This window comes from Chenopodium quinoa, unplaced genomic scaffold, assembly GCF_001683475.1.
Source record: "Chenopodium quinoa cultivar QQ74 unplaced genomic scaffold, ASM168347v1, whole genome shotgun sequence".
NCBI classification, from domain to species: domain Eukaryota; kingdom Viridiplantae; phylum Streptophyta; class Magnoliopsida; order Caryophyllales; family Amaranthaceae; genus Chenopodium; species Chenopodium quinoa.
This window is the reverse complement of record NW_018743292.1, coordinates 7,815,121-7,837,800: the sequence shown is the minus strand read 5'-3', so window position 1 is coordinate 7,837,800 and position 22,680 is coordinate 7,815,121. Positions and strand designations below refer to the sequence as shown.

Below are 22,680 nucleotides of genomic sequence, written 5' to 3'. Positions count from 1 at the left end.
TTTATAGGGTCTCGAAATGCGTGCCCAGTCCTAGGTTACGGAAACCTAATTGGCAATCTGTCTGCCACGTGTCATGCCCTGATGGGTCCATTTTGGACTTTTCACTGAGTGACACGTGATAGACTCTGGTTGGTCCACGTGGATGACACGTGGCGGAGCTTGATTGGTCCACATGGCGGGGTAAAAAATCCCCTAATTAGTACCTCTATTTTGAACTATTGAAAGCACCATCATAGTTTATTCAGCATATATATATATATATATATATATATATATATATATATATATATATATGTTTGATTCAATAAATTATTTTCTATTTTAATATATATATATTTTTTCTAATGAAAACAATTATTTTCTTGAATAGGTATGATCAGGGGATTGGGATGGAAGAGATTTTTTTTTTCTTTTTCTTTTTTTTGTAATTAAAAAAAATTATTTTAAAACATGAAAAACAGGAGGCGGACAAGTGTCCATCCAACATCTTGTTTTGAAATAATAGTGATGATTTTTTTGGATTGAATTTATCTTTAACTTTTTTATTTCTTAAAAAAATCAGTCTTTTTGAAACCAAAAAAAAAAATAAAAAAAAAAAAAATAAAAACCTAACTTGTACTACATTATAATTCTGGAAAAACTTGCCAAATAATATAATTATCTTTAAAAAAAACTTGCCAATTTTTTTTAATACACCTATTAAAACACGGAGTAATTATCTGTAAAAAAAAACTTGCCTAATAAAAAAATTGGTAATTACTTATTTACTTGTATTATAATTCTGTGAAGAACTTGCAAAAAACTTACAAAGTACGAACGGGTCGAAATATCCTGTGGTATAGTAAAACGTAAACGGGCCGAACATTTAGTGTTTCTTCTCGTTCATCCTCCTTCTCAGTAGCCCGCGTAACCCTAACACTCTCTCCCTCTCTTTCTCTCTCCTCTGTCCGCCTCTCACCACTCACTTACTCTCTCCTCTTCTCCGGCCAAACTGCTGCCGGCGACAACCCGCCGCGGCTACAAGCTTTAGGTAAGTTTCTTATGTGTTTTCATGATTTTGCATTGTTTTGTAGGTTTTTTTTTTATTTTTTATTTTATTATTATTTATTTTTGTTGATGTTTCCCTATATTTTTCAAGATTAATTGGTTAGACGCATAAATTTCTAATTTTGGTTGATTTTTGTATGTTTTCTGTGTTTTGCATGGGATGAATTGAGGAAAGTGTAAAAATCTGATTTTTTTTAATTTTTTTTATTTTTTTATAGGATTGTATATTGTGGGTTACAATTAAGAAATTGTGGGTTAAATCGAGTGATTTTTGTGGACTAGGGTTCATATTTTTCACTTTTTGATTAGTGGATCAATTTCGTTGTGTAGAATATATTAATTGACAGGATAAGTTAGCTTGAAGAATATTAATTTTAGTTTTTAAAGATCTAATCTTTTGATTGTTGCACTCTGAAACAATCCCTTAGTCTATTTCTCGTGCATTGTCTTCCCCACTATTCCATTGTTTCTGGCTCAGTGATCTTTCTCGATACGATATCTAGTTCGCCTTATCTGTGGTTCTGTAACATTGTTTAGTCTCATTACTTGATTATCTAGGGTTGATTGATTGTTCGAAATTTCGAGTATGTCACCTCTGGGTTCGTAATGTCATGTAATTTTCATTCTTTTGCTTTGTTGAATTTCACTTAGTGTTTGATGTAAACTCTCCATCTGATTCTATTCTGCTTGTGCTGAAGTTTGATCTGAATTATAATATTTTAGATTTTGTTGATAGAGACTTTACATGTTAATGGTAGAAAATATGAAACAGCTCTTTACCCCCCCTCCCCCCCCCCCCCCCTTTTTTTTTTTCTTTCAATACCAGTACATATTGTGACTATGAAATTAATTATCTGTTTGGGACTTCGGCTTTTGTGAGGACGAGTGTGTATGTATATGATAGGGTGACCTAATAATCACCTGTGGGATCATAATGTAAATGGTTTTACTGGTGATGGACTTAGAGTCGAGTGATTAATGTTGATGGAGCTTCACCCACCCTGTATGACCTGTATCCATCTGTGGATACCCAATCTAAATCATTCCAAACAAAATGCAGGGGAGACATTATGTTGAGGGCATACATTTTACACTGTAAAATTTTAAATTATCTCCTTTGTAAATATGCATGATCATAGGTTTCCTTTTGTATTCATTGCAAATAGTTTTTAGTGCAGAGGAAGGTATCTGTTGATCAACATGTCTACCTTTGCGAAGCCAGAAAATGCTTTGAAGCGAGCAGAAGGTTGGTAACTTAATTTTTCTTTTTTTATCCTTGTATTTTTTTTCAAGCCTTTTCACTTTTGCCCCCACTTATTTTCTTTGACATGTGCCACTTATAGATGTAGCCGATACTCAAATGCTTCTTTCGTACATGTACTTGTAAATTTAGTGCATGGTTGACTCATATATGGAAATAATTTCTATAGGAAGTAGATACATGTGCAATTGTTTAGTTGACATTTACATAAGAAGTGTTAGTATATGTTCCTATGTTTAACTTAAAATTTTTTGGCAATTCCAAGGAAGTAAATAATTATCATGGAAGGTGTAAAATGTATCTGTGGATGTCTGATGTATTTGCTGTTTCTTTGTTCTCATATTCTCTATTACATTCATTTTATTGCAGAGCTGATTAATGTTGGTCAGAAGCAAGATGCCCTACAAGCGCTTCATGACCTTATTACCTCTAAGAGGTATAGAGCATGGCAGAAAACGTTGGAAAAAATTATGTTTAAATACATAGACCTTTGTGTGGAAATGAGGAAGGGTAGGTATGCCAAAGATGGTTTAATACAATACCGCATTGTGTGCCAACAAGTGAATGTGAACTCTTTAGAGGAAGTAATCAAGCATTTTATGCACTTGTCAACTGAGAGGGCCGAGGCTGCTCGTAATCAAGCTCAAGAATTAGAAGAAGTGCTTGATGTTGATGATCTTGAGGCAGATAAGCGGCCTGAGGATTTAATGCTAAGCTATGTTAGTGGAGAGAAGGGAAAAGACAGGTCTGATCGTGAACTTGTTACACCATGGTTCAAATTTCTGTGGGAGACATACAGAACTGTTTTGGAAATATTACGTAACAATTCAAAATTGGAGAATCTTTATGCTGTAAGTGTCCTATTAATATTTTTCTTATTACAAAGTCAATATTGTTGTATGCTTGCCTTGTTTTGCAAAATACTTTATTTTCCTTGGCGTGTTATATATGGGCCTTGGAGAGTTGAATATATCTTATGCTTGGATGGGATTATAAGAGTCCTGTTTGTAGATCTTTTCAAGCTGACAAAGGGTATACTTGATTAGACTCTTGATCAGTCTTAAATTCTGAGAATGCAGTACAAAACTAGTTGAGTGTAATAAAGTTGGCTTTTATTGTTGAATATGCTCGTGGTTCCCTCTTTCCCCATTTGTGCCTTTCCCATTTTCTTTATACGTTTACATAGGTGCACACATGTGGCTTTCTCTCTCTCTCTCTCTCTTTTTTTTTTAAGAAAAAGGTCTTAACATGGGCTTAATATGGTTCAAGCTCCTTTTAATTTGTTTTTTTAAAAAAAAAATTGGCCATCCTGCTTTTAGTTCAAGCTCACTTCCTTTTTTTTTTTTTTTTTTTTTTGTTTGGGATAACTGTTACTGTTAGTGCTGGCGCTTCACTTCTCTATGTAGATGCATCTTTCACATTTGCTGTATTCCATGCATATTGCTGTTTAATAAAAATTACATTGATGGGTTGAAGATGTTGAACTGGGTAATCTATTTCATGTTAGTGTGCTATAATTGACCAGGGGTTTAGATGGTTGGTTTGCTATCAACTTGCATTATAAGGTGCGTATTGTTGAAAATTTTCATTGTTAGTGTTCGTTCTTCACTTCTCTATGAAGATGCATATCTCACCTTTGCTGATTAGTGTATTCCTTGCATATGTATCCGTTGATCCTTTTCATTAAAGGAATTTGTTATCCCAAAATAAGAGGATGTCATTCATTATTATTTGATTTGTATTCATGATTATTAGTAGGCATTCCATGTTGTGCTCTATTTGGCTTTAAAATGCCGTAGTTGTCATGGAAGATAGATTGTGATTTATATGAATTATGTAAACTACTTTGGCTCTAAAATTTGCTCTATTGTTTTGCAGATGACAGCACATCGTGCTTTTCAATTCTGCAAGCAATACAAACGTACCACAGAATTCCGTAGACTCTGTGAAATAATTAGGAACCATTTGTCAAATCTTAATAAATACAAAGACCAACGAGACAGGCCTGATCTGACAGCACCAGAAAGCTTGCAATTGTACCTGGACACAAGATTTGAGCAACTAAAAATTGCCACGGAACTTGAACTTTGGCAGGTAAGACAGGCCAAGCCATTTATCGTTTTTCTGTAAAGTTACCTATTTCGTTTAGAATTATATGCCTGCTTTTTCAAGTCACAATTTTAAGTGGTCAACGTTTAATATGCACATGTGTCTGCCCCTTAAAACATGCTCTCCATCCATCTGTGAGACAGTGACTGCTGATGTGAATTATAAGGTTGATAATGTGGAAAGGCAGTTGACTATTTTGCTGTCATCATCATCAGGCTACTGCCTCTGTAGGTGCTGTTATCAAGGGTGAGGCAACAGAGGGTCAAATGTATGCTAGTTCTGCAGTTATGGAGAGATTTGTTTTTACTAGGTCATTGTCTGAACTACAACAGCTAATTGCTTAATGTCTACTTCACAATGCACAAGAAGCGCATAGTCTTAGGATTCATTTTGATGTAGTTCATTATGATACACAGCTGAAAATTGATTCTTAAAGTTAGAGCCATACTACTCAGTGCTGATGGTGTTAATATTTATTTCGCTATCAAGGGTGTAATTGTCTGTTACAAATTTTTCTTTGCACCTCTGACATGTGCTCACATTAATCTTTCATTGGAGATAAATCATCTTTCTGATTAAGCATTCGTTTCTATTCCAGGAAGCATTTCGGTCAGTTGAAGATATCCATGGCTTAATGTGTATGGTTAAGAAGACCCCGAAACCTTCATTGATGGTCGTTTACTATGCCAAGCTCACTGAAATATTTTGGATTTCTGGAAGCCATTTGTATCATGCATATGCTTGGCTGAAGCTTTTCTTACTTCAAAAGAACTTCAACAAGAACTTGAGCCAGAAGGATTTGCAGACGATAGCATCATCTGTGGTTTTGGCTGCCCTCTCTGTTCCTCCTTATGACCATACACGTGGTGCATCTCATGTTGAACTTGAAAATGAGAAAGAGAGGAATATGAGAATGTCCAATCTAATTAATTTTAATCTTGACCCCAAACCTGAGAGCAGAGAAGTGGTAAATAGATTGTTTATCCATTAGTTTATATTGTTTGTGATTAATGTGTTTATATCCACCTTTTGCCATTCTTATAGTTCTATTCGTTTTTTTGCTTTTACAGCTATCACGCTCAGCTCTTCTTTTGGAACTGGTAAGATTCCCCAACTGGTCATTGTTGGAGATAACTAGTGCTGAAAACTTAAGTGAGGGTTTGAGGCAGAAATTTGGTCTTTTTCACATCATCTTATTTCTTTTATCTTATGCAGGTCTCCAAAGGTGTTATGTCTTGTGTCCTTCCAGAAGTGAAAGACCTTTATCATCTTCTAGAGCATGAGTTTCTCCCCTTGGATTTGTCTCTGAAAGTTCAGCCCTTGCTGAACAAAATATCTAAGCTTGGCGGGAAACTTGCCTCAGCTTCTTCTGTACCAGAAGTGCAATTGTCAAAGTATGTTCTTGCCTTGGAAAAGCTAGCTACCCTGAGGTTGCTACAGCAGGTGCACTGTTTATAATCCTTTTGTATCTCTGCCATGTGTATTTTGTAATTGTATCTTGGGTCTTGGCACACTTTGTCATAGCAAACCTCAGTGTTATTGATATCCTACTTTTGGCATTCCAGGCTTCCCAAGTTTACCAGACAATGACAATTGATAGTTTATCCCAGATGGTTCCATTTTTTGATTTTTCTGTGGTGGAGAAGATTTCAGTTGATGCTGTCAAACATAAGTTCTTAACCATGAAGGTTGACCATATAAATGGTGCTGTTTCATTTAGTATTTTGGTAAGCTCTTGGGTCCAGCATTTATGCATTGTGTCTATTAGCTAATGTTTTGACATACTTGCTTTGTTATAAAGCTTTTTTAATTATATTCTGATGTAAATATAATTTACTATTTACTCCTTTTTCCATCTTTCATTCTGTTCTCTCTTGGATTGTATATTTTTGTTATGCGCTCACATGCGCACACACACACAGACAGGTGTGTATGTGTGTATTTTTTCCCTCTATTTTATTTGGGGGTGGGTGGATGTTTGTGAGTAATCAGGTTTAGAATTTTGCCAAGTACATAAATTACTAAAGAATTGTTGTCATCTCTCAAGGGATAATCTAGAATAGCTATATGCAAAGTGCAGTTTTATCTGATTGGCTTTCATGTGATTCATTTGATGAATCATCTCCTTTAAGAGATGTCTTACGAGACTTTTAATCTATGTTGTTTTCAACTAGTGTTTTTGTTCTAAATCTATTGCTGAATTGAAAATACTTTTAGTGTGTATAGCAAGTACAGGGGCTCTTCTCTTGGGTTAATTTTTAACCTTTATGTACTTCCTGTTTGAGGCCTTTAAGCTGTCAAACATTTGGATTTGTCAGATATTCTTTTATGCGCTTTACCCCACTTAAGATTGTGGTGTCCAGATTATAAGGGTCACTAGGTAAAGTCTATTGACTGATCATGGTGTTTAATGCAGGATCTTGAATCTGATACCTTGAGAAATCACCTTACGGCGCTTGCTGAATCATTGAATAAAGCAAGGTCCATGATATATCCTCCCTTAAATAAAGCATTAAAAATTGGAGATACTTTGCCTGGTTTAGCTGAGATTGTGGAGAAGGAACACAAGAAGCTTCTGGCTCGTAAAACAATTATTGAACAGCGCAAAGAGGAACAAGAACGCCAGCTTTTGGAGAAGGTTTGTCCATTACTTGCTCTACCTTTTAATGAAGTACTTTTATTGTTTTAGAGACTTGACTTCTTTGTTGTCTGTAAAGGAACGTGAGGAAGAGTTGAAGAGAATGCAGCAACAGAAAAATAATGAAGAAGCTGAACAGAAAAGGCTTGCTATTGAAATTGAGAAGAGGAAACTTCAGCGCATCCAAAAGGAAATCGAAGAGCGTGAGATGGAAGAAGCCAAAGCTCTACTAAATGAAAAGTTTTCAAAAAATAAGAAGAAGCCAATCATAGAAGGGGTGAGTGTTGTGTTCTGAAAATACTTTTTGATTTTGCTTGCAGGTTAGTGTTCCAATTGTGTGTTATGTGTGTAATTTCAGGATAAGATGACAAAACAAGCATTGTTGGAGTTGGCTCTGAATGAGCAGCTGAGGGAGAAACAAGAAATGGAGAAAAAACTGCAGAAGTTGAGCAAGCAGATGGATTATCTTGAGAGAGCTAAGAGGGAGGAGGCAGCTCCATTAATAGAAGCTGCATATCAACAACGATTGGTTGAGGAACAGCTTCTGCATGAGCGTGAGCAACAGGTACACCTTAAATATTCTTAATTACTTGGTACTGTATTATGTAGATCACCCACTACTTAGAACTAACTGCTCATAGCTAACAGGTTTTCCCTTTGAAACTTACTATGATTTGGGTCTGAGTATGGGAATTCAGTTGTGAAAAGATGTGTGAATTTGAGCGACATTCTCATTATCTTAAATAGAAATCTATGAGAGACAGTTCTACTTGAAACTCAAATATATGGTTTTGGAGTATGTTTGTTCGATTAAATATTTAGCATCAAGAATTCAAGATATATTTTGAAATATTGTCTGTTCAATGTTTACTGCAAACTTTGGCTTTTCAATTTGGGTATTGAAATCTGATCTGAGGGGATTATATTTTGTTAACATAAAATGAGATATTGTATTGGTAATTACTAAGTTTTTGCTCATATTCTTCCTACAAATTGTATTTGGGAATACTGTACACGACTTGCCTTAAACGTATGGTTTAATCTTTGCCTTAATCTATCACTGTTTGTCATTGTCACAGATGAAATAATTTTGTTGCTCTATAAAAATACTGCTTTTTTAGTACTCCAGAAATTTGGGATTTGTTGGGTTAGAAATTTGGGGGTTATACTTTATAGAGCGCATCTTAGCAGCAATTATCAAAAAAAACAGAGCTGTTGTGTGAAACACAATAACTAAGAATCAAAAAATTGGACTGAAAGAGCACAGTTAAATTTCTGTCCCATACTGTACTAAAACTTTATTGCTTGCTCAAAGTGCATTTGCTGTTTATACCTTATTTAAGAACAATCTAACCAGTCTTAAATATTACTTTTTAGCTTGAGGTTGAGCTCAGCAGACAACGCCACGATGGCGACCTTCAGGAAAAGAATAGATTAGCTCGTGTGATGGAAAACAAGGTCAGCAGCTCATATCCTGAGGGGATGCGATTACTTTATTTGTTCTCTGCTTGTTATCAAATACATATTAAGTAGATCTATGTTGGTTTTTCTCTTCCTCCCTAGATATTATTAAAATAGATAAGTGGGTGCTTGTCTTTTATTGACAAAATTATATTAGGTTTATGGTTGTGTCTCACCATCCATCTTAATTTCAGAGGATTTTCCAAGAAAGAGTGGTGAATCGTCGCCAATCTGAATTTGAAAGATTGAGACAAGAACGGGCAGAGCATTATAACCAAATTCGCCAGTCTCGTCGACAACAAAGGGTAGCCAAGCGGAAGATGATTTTTTATTTGAGATCAGAAGAGGAAAGATTGAACAAGCTGCGTGAAGAGGAAGAAGCACGGAAGAATGAAGGTAGGCGTACATCCTCTTCTTCAGTTCTCTTCTGGCTTCAGTTTTCTCTCAGCTTATGACCCTTGGATTTTTTGCTAACCTTGGACCTTGCCTATATATTTAATTTGATGACCAGTTACTTTTTATATATCTACCATTTTGGTGTTCAAACCTGCAGAGGCTGAGAGAAGAAGAAAGGAAGAAGCTGAGCGCCAAGCTAAGCTGGATGAAATCGCTGAGAAGCAACGGCAACGAGAACGGGAACTTGAAGAAAAAGAGAGGCTGAGAAGACAGCAGATCCTTGCTGGTGAGGCTGCTCGGTCTTCTGAGACGACTCCTCTTGCCAGGCCCCAGGCAGTGGCTGCACCTGCTGCAGCAGCAGCTGCTGCTCCTGCCCCTGCTGGTCAAGCACCTGGAAAATATGTTCCTAGGCACTTGAGGGAGAAAGCTGCTGGGTCTACCCCAGCTCCGTCCACTGATAAGTGGCGACCTGATGATCGTCGTGGTTTTGGTGGGGGTGGTTCAAGGCCCACTTGGTGATGAGTGCTGTGTTTAAGGTGTTGCCGTGTTGGTGATTCAAAGTCCACTTGGTCATCAACTAGTCCTTAGGGTTCATAAGATCTCTGACCCCTGCTGCTGCAATTAGGTAGTCCAGACAGCGCATGGTTTTGTGCCTTTGTATACTTCTTTGTGGCAAGTGGCTATTCTCAGAGTTAATTTCAATTTTGGCTATATTTTTAGTATTTATGATGCTAGTCATGAGTCAGTAGATTGTTTAGAGGGATGTTGCTGCTACTGTGAAATGTAATTTTGTTGAAATTTCTCGAGGCATTTCTTATTATTGATCTTCTTCATAATTTTTCTTTGGGCTTTTGTTGCATACTTGTGGAGGATGAAGGACTACTGGATATTTGAGCATTGTATACTTTCAATAACAGATTCTTTATTGCTTGTGCTTAGCATCATAATATGAAGTCATTCTCAGATGTGTTAGGTTTTGTTACCGCATCTTTGGCTTTTGGTGCCTAATTTTTCCTTGTGTACCAATCATAATATGCAGTTGAAGAAAGTGTGCTAAAGCGCAAATAATGTAACATTGTAATACTATGTAGACTTGTCATGTATTTTGGCACAAAGTTGATTGGATTCGTTTCGAATGCAATCAAAATGTTTAAACCATTAAGACCATTAGGTGAAATTTTTTATATATATCCGGGTGTAACCACTCAAGGGGTTTATATTTTTTTTTTAATTTTTTTTTATCATATAATACTTAGTATTTTTTTTGTTCATTTTAAAATCTTAAAACGAGCAAAGTAATATAGAATGAGCAAAGTACCACTTTGAGTGTGTCAGTATGTATGCATCTGGGTGCGGGTGTATATAAAAGGTTCCGATTACTAGATACCTGTTATATTTGCCTAATTGACCAATACGGCCAGACCTTGGCAATTTACTTTCTATTTTCCAATTCCTCCATTTATTTTTGGTATCAACCAACAACTATGCAAAATACTATCGATACCCTCACTGGTCAACTCGGCCTGAGTTAGGAAGTGGGGGAGGGTAATCGAATTCTCACCCCAAAGTGCCTCTTAGTGGAGTTTTTATCACTTAAACCTTTTGGTTGTGAGATGACAAACCTTACAAAAGCTCATAGTGATTACTACTCCCTTTGTCCCTATTTTTTTGTCCCATAGCCATTATTTGTGGTCAACCTTTCATATTTTGACCACAAATTCCCATTAATCTATAAGAGATTTACTATTGGCCATAGTAAATACGAAATAGTGATGTTTTTACCCTGCACTCCAGAGAACGTGCCTCACGCGCTTTTAGCGGAATTCCCAAAACCACCACTCGTGCCCCCTGTTTTAACAAAACCAATCTCCCAAATAGCAGATCTCTGACGGGCTGCCGGCGATTGGAGTAGGTTGGCTTGCTCCTCGATCGCCGGCGAACCCCACCCCCCTGTCAATGCCACGCGTCATCGGAGGCTGTTTTGGCCGCAGACAAGTCTCGTGGTGGTGGTGCCCCGATTGCAATTTGCTGGGACCATTACCGGCGGTGACGTGGTGCCCCGATCCTTGCGGCAGCCACCTGGTTTCTGGTTTCCAAGGCTGTCCGGCGGTCCTCTGCCTCGTGGACCTGCCAACTCTAATCCAAAGCAAGATTTAATTCCAAAGCAATACTGAGTTATTAGATCTTACAACGACGCTTTGATTGCTTTCCGCTAATTAATTTCCCGAACTTATAATTTTTTTTTTATTAATTTTTATAATTGAGAGAATTAAAGATTATATGATTTTTTTTTTTTTTTTTTTTTTTTTTTTTTTGAGAAGTAGAGTTTATAAGAGAGTAGGAATTAGAGAATAAGAGAATTAGAGAATAAGAGATTTGAGAATAGATGAGTTGATGAATTGTGGAAAAAAAATGGAGGAAGAAGTGAAGTATTTATAGGAAAAATGATGAATTAGCTGTTAGAGTGGTTGTTGGAATATAACCGTTAACATGGCTGTTAAAATATAGTCGTTTATGGCTGTTGGAAGCTGCGAAAAGTAGTGTTATGCACGGGCCTTGCCGTGCTGGGCCGTGCCTGGCGGGCCGCGTGCCGTGCTCGCGGGTCGGCCTGCGGGCCAAACGACCGTGCTGCCCACCGTGCCCGTGCCCGTGCTGGTATCAAAATTTTGTTAACGGCATGGCCCACTGTTGGGCCACCATGCCGTGCCGTACCTATGGCGGGCTCGTGCCGGGCCGTGCCACCACTGTGTCGTGCTCGTGCCGCGCACGGGCCGGCACTGCCCATGCCCACCTCTAGTTGCAATGCTAAAGCTCTTTATAGAAGGGTCGTAGTAGGGATCAAGCTTTACCAATTGGAAGAGGCATATGAAGATCTTGGAAAGGCAGCCAAGTCAGAGCCAAATAATCAGGATATTCTCCGCTAGTTGGAGAGAGTGATGGGACTATGTGGTCAAGCTAGCAAGTTCAATGGTAAGAGGGGTGTTGAGAATTCCGCCCTCACTCACTGTACTCACAACAAAAAAGGAAAAGTCATTGAGCCCTATGTTGGCCTTGGGTGCAACCCGTCATCTCTTAGTGTGGACCAGAGTGGTGTAACCAGCTTGCCCACCTCAAATTAGTCTAGTGAGGTGGAAGTAGAAAGCTCTATCCTTACCCACAACTCTTATGCTCCTTTGGAATATAAGGAAGAAAAACTTTCTTGCCCTGTAATGAATCAAGAATCAAGACACTCGAAAGAAAAGGATTTTATCACTGCTTCTGTAATAGAGTGAAAAGAAACCAGTCCCTTAAATTATCCACCTTATCCTATTTGCAACTCAAGCAAGGGAAGACTTTGAGCTTCTTGAACAAATTTGTTGATTCATGGATGACTGTAAGAATGAAGGATAAGACTACTCACAAGAGGCATCTTGAAAATTACAAGGCTACTGATTCAGAAGGTCTTTATGCTTTGTTGGTGCTTTCTAGTTTGGAGAGTTTGGGTGAGAGAAAAAAATACCAAAAGGAAAAGGTCAAAGCCTCCCCCTAACTTAGGAGTGGTCAACCGTGATATTGAGCCTGGAAATCTGAGCGCTAAGGCTGCGGAGAAGTTAGATGAGGCTTTGCCTTCTTGTCTAACTGCTAACGACAACGAGGATTTAAGCATAGAGAATGGGACTGATGTTCCTGCGAGAGACTTTACCCCCACTAACCTTGTGGATGGGGAATCCGTAGGTTCAAATGAAGATGACCCCATGACTCTTGAATCTGATTTAGTATAGGTTATCCCTACACACACTACCTTCGAGATCTCCGTCACGAAAAGAAAGTATGGAAGGTCTCATAAGTAAAAAATGAAGCATAAGAAAGGTAAACTTTTTTTCCAGGTATTGGCTTTGCAGGTCTAAGAAGCGCAAAGGAACAAGCCTAGGGCATCTGAGGTCTATAATCTGTGATGAAGCTTGTCAACCCTCACATTTGCACTATTCAGCATCTTCTGAAAATTGTACCCTCATCCCTCGTTTATGTTCTTGTATTAAAACTGTTAAGAGAGTTAAACTCTCCCCTAGTCTTGCTATTTACGCATTTAGTAGTCTCGAGTCTGTTGGAAGCTAGACTCCTTTTTAGTCCGTTGTTGAAAAAAAAAAAAAAAGTAAATACGAAGTATTCTGTAGTGCATCAAGTGATAAAACGCAGCGCTTCACTAATTTACAGAACAATGCGCCGCGTGTTGGCGGTCAAGGTAAACCCTGGTTAAATTAAACCCTCGACTATTCTCCGTTTTCAGTTGTCTTTGAGTTTGATAAAAATGTCGTCCCTTGCTGCCAAATTTGCAAACCAATTTACAACCTCTGCAAGATCGACTTCTGCTCTCCGTAAGTTTGTTTTCTCTCTCCTCCTCATTTTCTGTAATTTTTGAATCAATTTTATCATCAAATATTTATTTTTTCTGTTGCAATATTAACAATGTTCTTTAAATTGGAGCATTTTAGTTGAAAAAAATTATTAATTGGTCATATGGGTTTTGATTTAATTAAATAATTAGCTTGAATTTCTCAAAATATTTGATGGTTTGGTCATATAATTTGAAATACCCCAAATAGGAGTTTCTCAGAGGCATTTTGTCAAATGGGTGGTGTGCATTGTGCAATGCGTGATTTAACGCTTTTGGGAATGTTTTTTGTGAACTTAGGGTGTGTAATTATTGTAAATGACTAGTGTCTGGAGTTCAAAGAAGCTCGAAGCTATGTTACTCGACGGGGTCGCCTGATGGTGATAATGATGGTGCAAAGAACGGTGGAGCAGATGATTTTCATGATGATTTTATTCCTGAGAAGCGAGAATCGATACCGCAAGGCGTAGATCCCAAAAGGGGTTGGAATTTCAGGGGTGTTCATGGTAATTCACTAGTTATTAGAAGCATTGATACTAGCTATGTTTTTGTAATGCTTGGAAGTTTGAGGTCTTGTTAGATAAAGGGTTTTGACTCATGTTGTTAATCAGGCAATCATATGTGGGAAAGTTCGTCAAAGCCCTGTGCAGAAGCTCTTACGAAGTGGAAAAACCTTGACCATCTTTAATGTTGGAACAGGCGGCTTATGGGACCATAGAGTAATGGGTGCAAAAGACTGGCCAAAGCCAGCAATGGCATCGTGTTGTTGTCCATAATGATATGCTTGGTGCCTATGCTGTTCAGCAACTTGTGAAAAAGTAGGTTTGTGTAACTTTTCGTGTATAATTTACTCTGTTGTATCTGTATGTTATGTTACTAATTTGTTGGGGATTGTTGCAGCTCTTCAGTTTATGTTGAGGGTGACATTGAAATTCGAGTTTACAATAGAGGCATCACTGGCGAAGTTGTGAGAATGCCAGAAATTTGTGTTCGCACTGATGGTATGTCTTTTGTTATGCATTTATTTTTTGTAATATCAGTTTGAAATACATCCCTTTATAGACTCCTATTTGGTTATTGCACTATCCTTTTTCTTTGCTTTGCATTTATTTTATGCTGATAAACTGGCTGTGTTTCGTTGGGTAGAAAATGAACATGTTGAACTCCCAAACCTGTTCATATGCTTTGAAATAGTTAACTCAACCTGTGAATATTCAACTCATATATGTACTGTTGTTTTTGAAATCAAAATATAGAGAGTACTATATGAACCAAAATTGATGGAGTTAAGTTGTACATAAAAAGCAAACATGTTAGCAGTTTCTTATAACCATGATCCATCTTACCAATTACCATTTGGTATAGTTTTTTTTGGCCAACTTTCACATTGACTTTTGTTATACTTTTGGGTGCGTATGTAGTTACGGTATATATCTTAGTGAGTTAATGCAGGTTATATGCCAGTTGGACAGTTGGTATTGTCCACTCAAACCTGACCCATTGAGTTAAACTGCCTTTTTGTGTCCACTCACTTGATTATGAATTGTTATCATTCCAAAGCCGTGGCTATCATGTTTGTTTTAGGTCAGGTTGTCATGGGTTAATTTTGTTCAATCTACCTGTTATAACCACTGGTTGATGCTTTCATCTTGCTGCTGACCCGTGTTGCGCAGCCTGTGGATCTATCTAGGCATTATTCATTACTCATTATTGTGAATTTGTGATGGTGTATCAAATGCAGTTTTTGGGATGTTCTGCAATCATATGTCCTGGTTTGGGTTTACAGGAACTTTTCTTATATCTTACGTCAAGTATCATTTGACTTAGCTATGGGTGAGAAACTGAGAATGTTCAGAGAGGTGCCATTTGGTAGAGATTACTTTGTGATTGTTATTGATTCTACATCCACAGAATATAATAAACTGAAACGTCAGATATATATGACATTTGGATATTTGAGAAAATTGTAAATCTTGCTTAAGAGTGGTGCTTGCTTAATGTTCTAAGCACTTATAAAACATAGGACTTAGAGAGTGATTCTTGTATGTCTATGACATCAGGATCTCCTGTAATATTGTCTGTTACTTCATTACCAAGCATCATCCAAATCCGGACTTGTTATCTACTAGTGAGCCTTGTGAAGCCAACAGTTGTTGAATAGAAAGTAGAAAGCATGGCACCCTGATCCCTGACATTTGTACCTAGTCAATATAATCACAAACCCAAAAATCTATGCTGTATCTTAGGTGGACTTTTTGCAATACCTGGAGCCCTCAATTTTCTTTACTTTTTTGTTTTGTTTTCACCCAATACACTCAATTATCAACACTTACATCCTCCAACTTGACCTCTCTTATATTAAAGCTATGGTCATTCTTTTTCTCTGGATTGCTTGTCCACTGAGATAAACAATAATCTAAAGTTTATTGTTTTCTGTGTTCATGTGTGCTCAGGCATTTAGATTATGGCTTTGTTGGAGATTGGAGGGTTTCATGTTTCTAAACAACTAGATTATTGTTCCCTCTGTAATTTTCTTTTCATTTTTTTTTTCAAACTTTAAAAGGAGCTTTTTGCCATATCAAAAATTGATATTATGATTTATGATGCTGCAGAATGCATTTAGCCTTCGGAGACATGCTTATCTTCCAGAATCTTTATGCTACTTATCACAGACTGCTTCCTTGTACAAGATATATTGAGCAGTCTAGCAACATACTTATCTTTGTTTCTGCTTTTGTCTGAATTTGTTAGGTAAGGTTCGACTCATAAAGCCTGGAGAAAGTACTACCAATATTCCCTTTGAAGAACTGCGTAAGTTTTGCTGTTACTGTGTTTCGAGTAGCAGCAAGCCAGCAAGCAATGAAATAATATTTCATCTGCTGATTTATCTTTATTTGACAGCTGTTTCTGAGATTTAGTATTCTTACCATTCATGTCTTCGCGTTTGCAGGGGAAGGATTGCAGTGATGTCAAATTAGTTACTGATTGTAGAAATATGACATCTTCATCTTGGAGCTTCGCTTTTTGTAAGATATATGTATGTGCACTTTAGTTTAATATCTTGTAACTTCTGGAGAGATTTGTTCGAATTGCAATTTGCTAAAGAAGCACTCTCCAACATGGAGAATTATTTTGTGCTCTACATAAAATTGTAACATTTTAGTGTAGCTGTCTACCACCCTGAATTATGCTCTTTTTTTTTCGATTTGCATCAGTTGTATAATCCTGCCATTTTTTTTTTTTTTTGATGTTTAGGCGGTTGGCGTTGCTGTGTATGTCCGAGAAACAAAGTGATTTGGTTTTATGATGATGATGATGATGATGATGATTATTGATTAATATTATTAAACTAAATGGTTTAGGTGTTGCGATTATTATTAGCTAGTTGACTTGCTTGCAATTTTAAATAATCTCTAACTATTAGCTTGGCCATTGGAGCTAGAAAATGCAATTAGATTGGCCAAGCAAATTAGGTTTATATTAGCTTGGGAAAAAAACTTGCCAAAAAAAGATTATATAAAATGAAATATAAAAAAGTTAATTAAGTAAGTGGGGTTCATTTAAATAGTAAGCTAATAGCTTGCCATTGGAGGTCAAAGTAGCAAAAATGACAATTAGTTTAAAAAGTTTATGTGGCATGGCATGGCAAGTCAAGTAGCACAAATTTACAGTTAGTTTGCCATTGGAGTTGCTCTTATTAGGTTTGTCATTTGTCAACATCATTTTGGCCTTGTTTGGCAAAGGGTTGTTGATTGTTGGCGATTGGCTGGTTCACTTGGCTTGTTTGATTAACTGGAATATTTGGCTGTTTATAATGGCTTTTGGAATTGGCTGTTTAAGCTGGCTGTTTATAAAAGTGTTTAGTAAATTTAGTTGGTGGGCGTTGGCTGTTTATTAGATAATTTGTGAGTCAACAAGCCAAAAGCCAACAAAGAAACCTACTCATAGCAGCTTTTTCATTTTGGCTTGAAAGCCATTTTTTTCACTGAATGAAAAGCCAATTATCAAACACTTTTTTTTGGCTGTTTGACCACATAAAAAAACCAAAAGCCAAAAGCTCACCAAAAGCCATTTACCAAACATGGCCTTTATGTATTTGATGCATTTTTATCTTTTATTTTATCATATTTGTTAACAACACATATTGAACGTATATCTAATTATATATAAATTAAGAATATAAATAGTTCATTTTATGATATGCATTAAGACAATTCTAATAAATATAACAATTGTTTTATAAAATATAAATCACAAAAATTAGTCAAAATGAAGTTTGTGATTACTGTAAAAAGTTTACAGTCAATAAAAAAAGAACCGAGAAAGTATTTTAGTATACATAGGGCTTTGGGGGTATTTATCATGCACTTCTGGGCCCTGGGATCAAATAGGAAACGATACTTTGAATCTATTTTTGTTTTATTAAAAACAGTTAAAATTTTCAACGATATGACAAATACTCCGTAATATATAGTCCATTTACGTATCTAACTCAGTAATATTGGCAAGTTACAAAAGGTGTTAATTAGGGTTAATGGGCCAGGCTTACTAGAGTCGGGTTTGATATAGCCTAAGTTTGAGTCATGCTAAATTATTGTACCTATATAAGTTGAGATCTAAATTGGGTTAATGTTGACAACTTTAATATTGAATGATACCAATGCTAAAATTTTGATATATTTCCTTTTTTGAAATTGTTTTGTTTGAACATATAAGGTAATAAATCATGATGATTTTTTTTTTTTTAAAAAGGTAATAAATCATGATGTGTCAAAACAAAAATAGTAATAAATCATGACAATTAAGGATAATCAAGATTTGGATACCTAAAAGCCAACTTAATTTTCTCTTCAAGTATTGTCACATTTAGAGTACTGAGTGTCTAACTCTACGCATTAAATTGTTACTCCCCATCCCATTATAGATTGTCTATTTTCATCTGTATGACTTTTAAGTCGAACATTTGACCATTAATATCTTTAATTTTGCAATAATTGTAATTATAAATAGTCGATAGAAGTTTTATGAAACTACACATAGAGACAATTCTAGTTAATTAACAACACATCAAAATACTATTTTTTTTTTGTACAAGTATATATCTTAATGAGAATTTTTGGGCAATTTATTATGTACCTCATACAAAGAACATTGTCATGTCATCATTGTTACAGTCATTTCAATGTGCAGTCTTATTATACTCCATATTTATGACTTTAAAATGTACAGGAAATACATAATTAAAGATATTGATGGTCAAAGGAATGTCTTAAGACGTTGTAAATAAAAATAGCTATTATATTACTATGGGCCAAAGAGTATTATTTATTTATTCATTTATTACTTAATTTATATTTTATAAAAAATATTTATCTATCATAGTTTTTCACACTTTAAAATTTGGCCAATGAAAACAATGCTTTAACTCTCTATCCAACAGTCCAACCTCTATATATACCCTTACTCCCAAGGGCAAAACACACTCACAAATAAAACCTCCCTAAATTTTTAGGGCCAAAAAATCAAAAGAAAATGGCTAGGAAAAAGCTGAAGCTTGAGTACATAACCAATGACTCAGCAAGAAAGGCAACCTTCAAGAAGAGGAAGAAGGGTCTTCTAAAGAAGTTGAGCGAGCTTACCACCTTATGTGCGGTGGAAGGTTGTTTACTTATTCACAGCCCGTATGCTGCGCGTACCGAGGCATGGCCAAGCCGGTCCGAGGCACGTCGTGTGCTTGAGAGGTTCAAGGACCTCTCCCCTGAGGATCAGTGGCGGAGCCAGGATTTATAATTCGGGGGGACAAATTTTGGAGGTTAAAGTTTCGGCAAAAATCTCAAGAAAAAAATTGATAACCTAAATTGTTTAATATTTATTTGAAATCACATATGCCAATTATTTCTATATGGAAAAAGAGGGGTAAAAAAGTTTTATTGTATATTAAGAAAATTATCCAACAAAAATGAATAAATTTATATTTGTAAATCCTGTTATGTAATCACATAATTGATAAATAAAAAGTCAAATAATTATCGTTAAAACAAATTGATGGTAGGTATGAAGGGCCAGGGTTTGAGTTACATTCGAAAAAATAAACTCAACTTTTTCAAATCAATCATATTATTAATATGTATTTCGTTAAAACACAGTTACAAACAATTAATTAATAGTAATCTATTTATTAGAAATGTAAAAAAAAAATTGAGTTTAAGCACACTTAGTTAAAGCGATAATTAAAAACAAGAAGTAGGAAATAAGAAATAACATTAAAAATCCTAAAACAAGAAATAGGAAATAAAAAATCAAATTAAAAAGGTTGTTGAAAATTAGAGTATGTAATAAAAAAAACAAGAAGTAGGGGAAAAAAAAACAAAAAAGCTGAAAAACAGTAGAGTAGGGAATCGAACCTAGGACCAAAACACAGCCTTACTAAGGACTCAACCACCAAACCATATTCAATATTGTGATATCTACTGTAAGTATATGTTATTTATAGCCTTTTACTGTATTTTCTTGATTTTTTTTTTTTTTTTTAAGAAAACTTTTTTTCCGAAAATGGGGGGACAACTGTCCCCCCTTGTTCTAATGTGGCTCCGCCACTGCTGAGGATCAGGAGAAGAGAATGTTGGACCAAGAGGCGTATCTAAGGCAAAGGATCGCGAAAGCCAAACAACTTTTGGAGAAGCTAAGGAAAGATAACAAGGAAAAGGAAATCACTCAACTCATGCATGAGTGTGTGAATGGCGTAAGAAACCTTGGAGAGTTGAATTTGGAGGATAGGAGAGATGTTATGTTGATGGCTAATAAGATGTTAAAGGAGGTTGATGAAGAAATTGAAATTAAAAGCCTTGAGATTAATGAAGGAATTGATAATAATTGATTAGCATGCATGCATGAATGTCAAATTAATTATTTGAGGGAAAATAAATTATTGTGCTTTATTTAAAAAAGGGATCCATTTCTATCTTGTTTGTTTTAAATGTGTTTTACTCACAACTTGTTTGTTATGTGATTTTAATTTATATGCAATGTCCCTATTAATTAATAAATATGTATGGATTGGAGTATGATACTTAAAAATTATGAACTATTTATAAGATATTTAATTTCTAGTGGTTTTATACTTTTATTAAGTGTTCATCTTGCTCTCAATTTTATTTCATGCTCAAAATTAAAGATCTTTTTTAGTGTCAATGTAAAATATAATCTAAAGGGTATACAAATTGGCAATATGGGTGTAGAATTAATTTATGGATAATTTGTAAATTACCACCCAAAAATGTACCTATTTTTGAAATAACCACCCGTTTAATTTTTATTTTTATTTTACCACCCCTTAAATTAAATAACCGCTCAGATTACCACCCATTTCAAAATTCCGGTGAAGTTTCCGACAGTGGGAGAAAGGAGGGGGCAGAGAAGAGAGGGAGGCTAGCTGTGGGGTGGTCGTCTGGCATCACAAGGCTGAGTTAGGTGGTCAGAGGGGTTGGGAAGGTATGGAGGTGATGGTGGCAGCGAGATTGAAAAGGAAGGGGAAGGGGGTGGTTGTCGTGGGGCTGGTTGGAGATTTTTGTAAAAATTATTTTTTTTCTTACAAAATTTTGGCTAATAGGATGATGACATGTGGAGTTGTGGATCATTTAGTCGGAAAACAGGACGGAATAGAGTAGGGGTGGTGATACCTACTGGTTTTGGGTTTCGCAGGTGGTTTTTTTTTTTAATTTCATAAAAATAGGGTGGTTTTTTAGAAAAGTGGTGAATTTAGGGGTGGTTTTTTTACAAAATTTCCTTTTTATAATTTTTGTCTTATGATTTCATCTTTCTTACATTGTATTTTATTGCACATGAGTTGCCTCATTTTTATATTATATTACAAATTAATTATGGTAAAAAGACTATTACTACCGTGCATCGTCGCACGGGCACTAATCTAATTATTATCTAATATAGAGAACATATGTAGCTACATTGAGTAAATACTTTCAAAGTTTCAATCTCCCTCGATCCTCCCTTGTCCTCAAATAAAAGTCTCATTTATCTCTTGCCAAATTTTAGGATAGAAATACATAATAAGCAGCGCGTCTTGTATATGGCTGGCTATACCATAAATAAATTAAATTAATTAATACAGGTGATATGAACTTTTAATTAGAGCTAAAACCTAATGGTGAAACGAGACTTTTATTTATTTGGGAATTAAAAATCCATTATAAGCCATTTAAAGCTTCAGTCATTTCCCTTATATAAAAGATTGCCGAATATCACTCAAACGGTAAAAAAAATAATTCTCTCTCAATTATTAATATTACTATTATTGTTAGTACTACTTTTAGAATTATTATTCTTATTATTTATATTTACTTAATTAGATTATAAAAGTTGGCCAATAAAAATAACCCTAATCCCTCCAAACCTCTATATATACCTCTAAGTCCAAGAGCAACACACTCACAAATACTCCTCTTACTTGGTTTAACACCCAAAACCTCCCTAGAGTTCTAGGGTCAAAAACCCAAAATAAAATGACTAGGAACAAGGTGAAGCTTGAGTTCATTACCAATGACTCAGCAAGGAAGGCAACCTTTAATAAGAGGAAGAAGGGGTTGTTTAAGAAGGTAAGCGAGTTAACCACCTTATGTGGGGTGGATGCTTGTGCCATCATTTATAGTCCATATGCTCCGAGTGCTGAGGTCTGGCCAAGCCAAGCTGGAGCACATAGTGTGCTCAAGAGATTCAAGAATCTTTCTCAGGACGATCAAGGGAAGAAGATGCTTGATCAGGAGAAATACCTGAAGCAAAGGATCGCGAAAGCAGAACAACTGTTGGAGAAGCTGAAGAAAAATAACAGGGAGAAGGAGATTAACAACATCATGTATGAGTGTCTTAATGGGACAAGGAACCTTGAAGGGCTGAATTTGGAGGATACCATGGATCTTTGTATGCTGGCTCGTAAGACTTCAAAGGAGATTAATGAGAGGATTGTTAGCCTTGAGAAGAATGCAGGAGATAATTGATTTGCATGCTTGCTTTTCAAATTAATCACTTCTATGAATAAATGTGCTCCTATTATTGTTGCTTCTAATGAAAGATCTAAATTAATCAGTTACAACTCACAACTTGTTTGTGTGATGTGATTTTTATATAGTTGTTCACATCAAGTATTAATTCAACCACAAACTATAATGAATTTCAGTTGATTGATCTATTTTGTTTCTGTAGTTTTATTATAGCATAGATATTGTCAGTGCAATCTCAATTATAATATAAGTGAGGAGGAAGGGAAGAGTTTCCCCCTAAAATCCAATCCCTCTATCCCTAATAGTTTGTTCCATTTGACTTTTTACGGTCTTCAAAACAAGCCTTAAAACGCACATATCTCTATTTTTATAAGCGAAGAAA

At 35.8% G+C, this 22,680-nt stretch overlaps 2 protein-coding genes and 1 pseudogene across 4 annotated transcripts; all 3 read left to right on the top strand.

Moving 5' to 3' along the window:
• The first annotated feature begins 820 nt into the window (after nucleotides 1-820).
• Nucleotides 821-9,899, top strand: LOC110736808 (eukaryotic translation initiation factor 3 subunit A-like). Of its 3 annotated transcripts, none has more exons than XM_021917122.1 (14): nucleotides 821-1,030; nucleotides 2,226-2,293; nucleotides 2,678-3,159; nucleotides 4,187-4,402; nucleotides 5,016-5,384; nucleotides 5,488-5,517; nucleotides 5,633-5,860; nucleotides 5,983-6,144; nucleotides 6,834-7,055; nucleotides 7,135-7,332; nucleotides 7,414-7,620; nucleotides 8,433-8,513; nucleotides 8,711-8,912; nucleotides 9,070-9,899. In XM_021917122.1, exons 2-14 carry the CDS (start codon nucleotides 2,248-2,250, stop codon nucleotides 9,429-9,431), a joined length of 2,805 nt encoding a protein of 934 aa, XP_021772814.1. In that variant the 5' UTR covers nucleotides 821-1,030; nucleotides 2,226-2,247; the 3' UTR covers nucleotides 9,432-9,899. The 3 variants fall into 3 exon arrangements, with proteins under 3 accessions (XP_021772814.1, XP_021772813.1, XP_021772815.1); XM_021917121.1 differs by having other exon boundaries at nucleotides 2,221-2,293; XM_021917123.1 differs by having other exon boundaries at nucleotides 2,214-2,293.
• Nucleotides 9,900-12,935: 3,036 nt separating this feature from the next.
• On the top strand, nucleotides 12,936-16,935 carry LOC110736807 (annotated as a pseudogene).
• A 4,813-nt stretch (nucleotides 16,936-21,748) lies between these two features.
• LOC110736045 (agamous-like MADS-box protein AGL80) lies at nucleotides 21,749-22,468 on the top strand. Its single transcript, XM_021916199.1, has one exon. It carries the CDS (start codon nucleotides 21,804-21,806, stop codon nucleotides 22,293-22,295), a length of 492 nt encoding a protein of 163 aa, XP_021771891.1. The 5' UTR covers nucleotides 21,749-21,803; the 3' UTR covers nucleotides 22,296-22,468.
• The last annotated feature ends 212 nt before the right edge of the window (nucleotides 22,469-22,680 follow it).